Raw genomic sequence first — 7,471 nt, forward strand, 5'->3', positions numbered from 1 at the left:
AAAAAAAAAAAAAAAAAAAAAAAAAAAAAAAGAAAGAAAGAAAGAAAGGAAAAAGAAAGAAAAGAAAATAAAAGAAAGCACTTAAATTATTTTTAAACATAATAAATAAGAAAGGAAAGCATATATTCATATATTCTTAGCATCTTCTTCTCCCATCTCCCAATCCCTTTGGTCCTGGGCAGCTACTGTGTATTCTGTCTCAGTAGACCTGTCAGCTCTGGAAAGCCTACAGAAATAGACTCACGTAGTGTGGCCTTTTCTGTCTAGCATCCTGCTTTTGAGCTTGGTCTACGCTGTGGCATTCATAGTTCTCCATTGTTCTCACTAAATGGTATGCTTCTGCATAGATAGAATATGTCTTGTTCGCGTATAATATGGGCGCTCTGTTTAGCTTTTTGAGGAATTTCTAATTTTCAGAACAGTTGCACTTTTTTGTTTCATTTTGAGACAGGATTTCTCTGTGTAGCCCTGGCTGTCCTGGAACTCACTGTGTAATCCAGGCTGGCCTCGAACTCAGAGGTCCGCTTGCCTCTGCCTCCTGAGCTCTGGGAATAATTAGTTTTGGAGTGGATTCCGTAGGATGTTCTGTGTGTATGATCCTGTAACATGTGAGTCGAGATGCTTTTATTCACGTGTCATCTTGTGTCTTTCTGTATGAGCATGTGCCACATGCGTGCAGGTGCGCAGAGAGACCAGACACCCCAGGACTAGAGTTATAGGTGGTTGTGAACGAAACTGTATGTGGCAGGACCCAAACTTGAGCCCTCTGCAGCAGCAGCAGCAGCGTGCATGCGTGTTAGCTTGACTCACTGTATGTGGGCTGCAGGGGTAGCACTCGGGAGGTCAGGCTTGTGTGGGAAGAGCTTCCAGCCGCCATGTTCATTCTTACTCGAACAGCTCTTGGTTTTAGAAACCCAGGTCCCTTTTCTTGCCAGTGTATCAAGGCATCTATGGGCACAGTAAACATGTCCAGGGCCCTCTGCTTCGTTGTCTTGAAAGTTCCTCATCACCTTTCTGACCTTTATTCCCCCAGGGTTTTCAGTCACACTGCCACCATAATGTAGGAGAGAGGGAGGCTCTGAAGAATCTTCAGCAGCCGTACAAGAAACGTGACGCTTATGTGTCTTTCCTCCTGTGGGTCAGGACAGAAGAAAGCTAACAACGTAGCGAGCTGGGGTTTTGTGTTTGCCATCAGTCTAAGAATTGGTTGCCCTGGAGGCGGAGTGTTGGCTGCAGCCTCAGTGGGTGCTTCGTTGACTGCAGCCTCAGTGGGTGCTTCGTTGGCTGCAGCCTCAGTGGGTGCTTCATTGCTTCTGGGTGTGAGTTGAGTAGTTCCGTTCACACTCTGGAGTGGCTTGCAGTGTGTGGATCCTGCGCCTCAAACTTAGACTGAGCTTGAGGACTTAATTTATGTAACGGGGGAGGGAAGGTAACGCGCCTGCTAATTACTCAGTTACTGTTAGCGTCGCCTGTGATCCTAATTCACAAGTTCAAAGCCCTGCTACTTTTAGGAAACCAGTTGTGTAATGCACGTTAGAGAACAGGATGACAGAAGCTAAGAAATATAATACTTAGACCCTGTTTTTCTAGTTTCAATTTCTTTGGTGCAGTGGGCAAGCCATACTTGAAGTCTGGGGAACCCTGGGAGGTGACGTGGACCGTATGTGGAGACATGATGGTAGAGTGGTCTCCCCTATTCAAGACTTTCCTTTATGTCAATTTGAACCACCCTAGAATCAACTGGATTCTAGGGATTGTCTGCATTGGGTTGGCCAGTGGGCATGTCTGTGAGGGGTTGTCTTAATTAGTTTAGTTGATGTGGGAAGACTCAGCCCACTGTGGGTGGCTCCATCCCCTGTGAAGTGGGTTCTGAAATGAGTTGAGAGAGGAGAAAGCAAGCTGAGAGCTAGCCAGCGAGCATGCCTGCATGTTTTTTCTCTGTTCTTAGCTGTGGATGTGATGTGAGCAGCCATCTCAAAACTACCGCCTTTTGTGATTTACCCAAAGCAATGGCTAGTTTCCTGGAGTTGTGAGCCAGATGAACCTCTGCCACCGCCCAGCACCCAACTGCTCGTTTTTCAGGGTATTTTTATCACAGCAACAGAAGCAAAACTAGAGTGTCACCCTTGATCGGTCAGCCACAGCCTGCAACTACCAAGTGGGAAATTCCAGAGAGAACTCATTCGTTCCCAGTTGTGTGCTGTTCAGCATAGGGTGCTGACATCCCTACTGACTGCTCTGTCCTGTTGGTGACATGAGCCATCCTTGTCCAGCAAGCCCACACACACTGTGTACTGCTGTCCGCCAGTCACTGAGCAGCCACTGTGTGTATCAGATCTGCACATGGCGCATGCACCACAGTGTCTGTCTGTGCTTGCATGATCTTGAGTTTACCTCACGTCCCCAAGGTACAAGATGATATTGGCAGCTGTGGTGTGCCCACGGGGAAGCTAACGTTAGTCCTTTCAGTGCAAAGATGAAAAGGCTTAATTAATTCTTTAAACGGAGTCTCACTATGTAGCCCTGGCTGACCTGGTAATTGCCATGTAGATCAGGCTGGCCTTAAACTCAGGGAGATTCATATGGCCCCGCCTTCAGGGTGCTGGGATTAAAGATACAGGCCATCCTGCTGGGTGACAATTCTTGATCTTATTGTATGAGTGTGTATGTAGGAAAAGCATGGTGAATTTATGGGGTTCAGAACTTAGTTTTGGGGCTGGTGAGATGGCTAAGCGGGTAAAAGCACTAACTGCTGTTCTGAAGGTCCTGAGTTCAAATCCCAGCAACCACATGATAGCTCACAACCATCTGTACAGATACAGTGTGTACTCATACATGAAAGAAAGAAAGAAAGAAAGAATCTTTAAAAAACAACTTAGTTTCAGGTCCTCCCAAGGATTCCTGGGACCTATCCCCTAGGGGAAGGGGGTACCCTATTTTAGCAGTGGGGACTCAGGCTCAGCAGGCACACTGCTGCCTGCATCTTTTCCTTGATAACAGTTCTTATCTGCGTTGTGCAATAGCTGTGATATAATTTTAGCAGAATGGTAGGTTGCGTAACTGTCAGATGGTGGCCGTGAACCCCCCGGTCCCGCTCAACTTCCTTCCTCGGGCCTGTGAGGCGATTGTTTGGAGATTATGGTTTGGACCTAAACAACTCGACTCTCAAGGCAAAGCACCTTTCTTTCCCAAGGACCGGCTGGCGTTCGGAGAGGCTCCTGCTCACCGTGTCCTTGGAAGAACTTGTAGTTGTGCGGCTCAGGCAGCACCGGGACACTGATACACCACCAGACTGTTCCACTTGGCTCTGGGGAGCCAAGGGGAAGAGGGAGGACTGCAGGCCCAGTGCACGCTGGGAAACGATGTGTGTCCTCTCCGATTCCTGTACACGTGTGTCCACAGGCATGTGTGACAGGTCTCCCTCCCGGTCAGTGAGGCCTGCGGCTGCTGTGTGCTCTGCTGCTGCTCCTGGGCATCTAGAATTCAGTGCGCGCGCACACACACACACACACACACACACACATACACACACAGGAGAGAAGGCCTTTGTAGCAAGTCCAATGGGGAAGGCAGGCTTACCCTGGCCCAAGTTCTCCTCTGAGCTCTCAGGGTTGCCTACCAGGCTACCTGTCCTTGAACGTGAGTGCTGAGCTGACTCAGAGAAGTCCCCAGCATCTGTAGCTCAGGGCACTGACACGAGGAAAGCCTCTGGCCTTCTCAGGCTTCGTTTGAATGGTATGGGGGCTCACGGATTTGCATAGGAGGCCATGAGGCTGGCAGTCTTGTCTGTTTGTTAGGTGAGTAACTTTATAGAAAAAGGAACTCATTGTTTAAAAAAATTAAAACAAAAAAAGGAACATGGGCACAGTGGTGGTACACCCCTGGATTCCTGGCACCCAGCAGGTGGAGGCAGGAGGGGCTCAAAGCCAGTCTGTATGAGAACAAGCCTGTCTCAGACAAACCCAAAGCCCCACCAACTCCGTGGGCATCTCTTTTGTCTCCATCCTGAGTTCACACATCTGTTGCTGGAGTGTAGACATAGGGCGTTGTGTTTTATTCTGCACCTCCTAGGGGTTGACAGTGCCCTTTCATGCTCCTTATTTCCAGTGTGTGACGCCAGTGTTTGCTTCACAGAATGCAGAGGCCTTGGACCCCCGGGGTCGGACGTTACTGCACCTCGCGGTCTCTCTGGGGCATCTGGAATCCGCTCGAGTTTTGCTGCGCCATAAAGCAGATGTGACCAAAGAGAATGGCCAGGGATGGACAGGCAAGTATCCTTGTCACCCACGCGTCCGTTTCAGTGTCTCTGGCTGAAGACGATGAGTCTCAGTGGTGCTTACCCTCGGTCAGCTGTGTCTCTCGGGGCAAGGGACAGGGATGACAAGATGAAGCCAGGATGCTGGTCTCCCCATCCCGAACCCTCAGTAGAGGGTGACTCCTCTCCCAAAAGTGGTCCTTCCCAGCACCTAGGAGCAAAGCTGGTTTGGCCCTAGGAGTATGGTTGGAACTCAACTGAGGCCAACTGAAATCAAAGATCTGAGTGCCAGAAGTGGCCCCTTCTGGTGAAATCTTGGTTTTTGCTGTTTGCATACCCTCTTACTGTTAGACACAGTAGTTTCGTGTGGACCAGGCAAGGACTCTTGTGTGTGTGAGTCCTGCCTCCAGAACTACCTGTAGGCGAGGCATTGTGAGTGCAGGAGGTGGTGGGTTCAAGCCAGTAAGCTGGCCACGTTTTCTTCAGTGGAGTGAGAGTTGGCAGCAGACGTCCATAGACCCAGCCTCGGTGCTCTGCCTGTCTGAGGCGCATCCTGGCCTCTGGGTGCCCCCGAGCTACCCCGATTTCTTTTCATGTCGGGACGTATCAGAGAGCGTGGGGATGCTTTGTGATTCCATCCTGCCCTTTTGTTTTCTAGTCTTACACGAAGCTGTGAGCACAGGCGATCCCGAGATGGTGTACACCGTCCTGCAGCACCGAGACTATCATAACACGTCCATGGCCCTGGAAGGTGTACCCGAGCTGCTACACAAAATCCTTGAGGTAGCCATAAGACTGGCCACGCCGATCTCTGAGCCAAACACTGCCACGATCTCTGGAGACGGCTCCACAGCCTTGGGTGTCTTCCTTAAGTCTTCAGAATAGTGAATGTGGCGCTCCGCTGCCAAGTAGTGCCAACTTCCTCCTGTCTCGTTGATGTGCAGGGCCTCCTACAAGTTATGTCTCTGGGGCTCGATGCTTGCCTTTCTCAGTGCCTCTTTGAAATTCAAGCTTGAGGGACAGCGCATGTCAAACACAATTTGCCTAGGTCCCTGTGTCCTTAGCAGAGCCCCATGCTGAGGTGATCACACAGGAACAGCGACAGGCCCAGGGCTGTACCGCGTCTCCTCACCTCTCTGGTCACTTGTTAGCCATTAGTATTCTGTGATTTCTAATCCATTTCCCTAATTCACTGGCAGTTGGTGGCTTTAGGGGACATCATCTGTCTTGTAAATCTCGGGGCGAGAGGTCTTTCTTTAAAAGCAGTGACTCCTAGGCTCCTGGGTTGTTTGGGATGATGGCTCTCTGCCATTTGAAGGAACCGCCTCGGAGCACGCATGACGTGCCCACGGTGACAGTGGAGGGTCCGGTTCATCACTCTGGGATTCCAGCTTAAGCAGATACAAAAACAAAAGCAAAGCTTTGGGGGTAATGGGGGAAAAGGGAAACAATCCTCTATATAATCCTGCCTCCCTCCCTGCTGCCTCCCCTCCCACCAAAGACAGGCTCTCACTGTGTAGCCCCAGCTGTCCTGGAACTTACTCTATAGATGAGGCTGGCCTAGAACTCTCTCCCAAGTGCTGGGATTAAAGGCATGCAACACTACACACACACACACACACACACACACACACACACACACACACACACACACACACACTGTGTCTCTCTTTTTGGACAGTCGGTTGGCTTTCTTAAGCAGCTGTTCAAGAGCCTTATGTAAGAAATTAGTGAGAGACAAAAAGAAAAAAAAATCCTAAACAAGGATGTTGCGGTGGTGTGAAATTTCAGAAAGCCAAATTCTAGAAGTTTAAGAGGAAGCTGGGACATTGGTTAAGCAAAGCGAGGATCCCGTTTCACGTTCGTATGCTTGGCCCTTCGTAAGTGTGAAGCACTTCCTAGCACACCCAGCCACTTACAGTCATGTTCCCCATGGAAGACAGGGAACTGCCTTCCTTCCGTTGACCTTGGACATTACCCACATCGTATGGCAGCTTTAACTCACTTAAGGCTCGCAGCCCGGAGACCCCATTTCCGAACCAGTCACTTTTCTGTTAACTTTTTTCTTTTTAAAGATGACCTATTTATCTGGATCGCAGTGATGTGTGTTTACCACAGCATGAATGTGGGTGTCACAGGACAGCTTGTGGGGAGTTGGTTCTCTCCTTCCACCGCGTGGGTCCTTGGGTTGTCAGGCCTGGCTGCTAACACCTTGCCCGGAAGTATTTTCACCAGGATAAATAACTCGTCAAATGTAAAATACCTGTCTTAGTGTATTCATACATGGTCTCTTGGCATTTCTCATCCCTCCCATAATTGTTTAAGACGCATGATAGCCGTGCGACGCTTGCTGAGTTGGTAGTGCCGTGGGTCGCCCCTCATAACCTTCTGTCTGCCCTTCAGGCCCCGGATTTCTATGTGCAGATGAAGTGGGAGTTCACCAGCTGGGGTGAGTGGCCGTGGGCCTGGGATTTATTTGTTCCCAAATTTGCATAGTCTCTTCATAGGTTTGTATTCCGTTGTAAAAACTGTGTGTGCGCGTGCAGTGGGTGGGGTGTGTGTGTGTGTGTGTGTGTGATGTGGGTCTATGTGTGTTAATCCACATCTGGTTGATGCCCTGCATCCCATTTAGTCTCTGGTCTTTCTTGCTGAGTGTTGGTTTGGCCCTGAACATGCAATGCCAGCATCCAGACACCTGTGTCTCCTTCTCACATCGTGTGTCCCAGACACCCACTTGGTTAGTTTGATTGCCTTTTGTTCTTTTTCGGGGTGAGTGGGGTCTGGCTGGTATAGCCCTGCCTGGCTTTTTATTCTGCGTAGCCCACCCCAGCCACAAGCAGTCCTCCCACCCTCCGTGCTAGGACAACAGTTGCGTGCCCATGCTTGCAGGTTCCTTAAGAAGCAGGGTCTCATTGTGGCCTCTGGGCGCCTGGACTGAGAGGCCTTTCTGCCTCAGCTCCCCATGTAGCTAGGAAGCTCAGACCAGGCGTGCACCCTCTCCACCTGTCTGCCAGGCCCGTTTGAAATGCAAACATTTAATGACTTAACACAGTTTGTTACTTATGTTATTTAAGCTTGATTCTTTCAAACTTGTTATTCTTGGGGAAATGAGACAGAGTGGATTTGTTTTCTTTCTGATTTTTCTTTTCTCAATTTAATTTTCTACAAAATGCATGTCTTTCTCGAAAATGTACTGTAGGGCATTAAAAAAAAAAA

The 7,471-nt window shown here is 49.4% G+C and overlaps 1 protein-coding gene across 2 annotated transcripts in view; it reads left to right on the forward strand.

Annotated features, from left to right (window-relative positions):
• The window catches only part of Ankrd13a (ankyrin repeat domain 13A), a 30,310-nt gene that overhangs the window by 7,451 nt on the left and 15,388 nt on the right, over nucleotides 1–7,471 (forward strand). For both annotated transcript variants that reach the window (XM_021222658.1, XM_029533709.1), the window contains exons 2-4: nucleotides 4,135–4,267; nucleotides 4,914–5,038; nucleotides 6,659–6,704. In XM_021222658.1, the coding sequence (XP_021078317.1) occupies nucleotides 4,135–4,267; nucleotides 4,914–5,038; nucleotides 6,659–6,704 (304 nt within the window). The remainder of the gene's footprint in view (nucleotides 1–4,134; nucleotides 4,268–4,913; nucleotides 5,039–6,658; nucleotides 6,705–7,471) is intronic.

The sequence above is a fragment of the Mus pahari genome, chromosome 23, assembly GCF_900095145.1.
Source record: "Mus pahari chromosome 23, PAHARI_EIJ_v1.1, whole genome shotgun sequence".
NCBI lineage: Eukaryota > Metazoa > Chordata > Mammalia > Rodentia > Muridae > Mus > Mus pahari.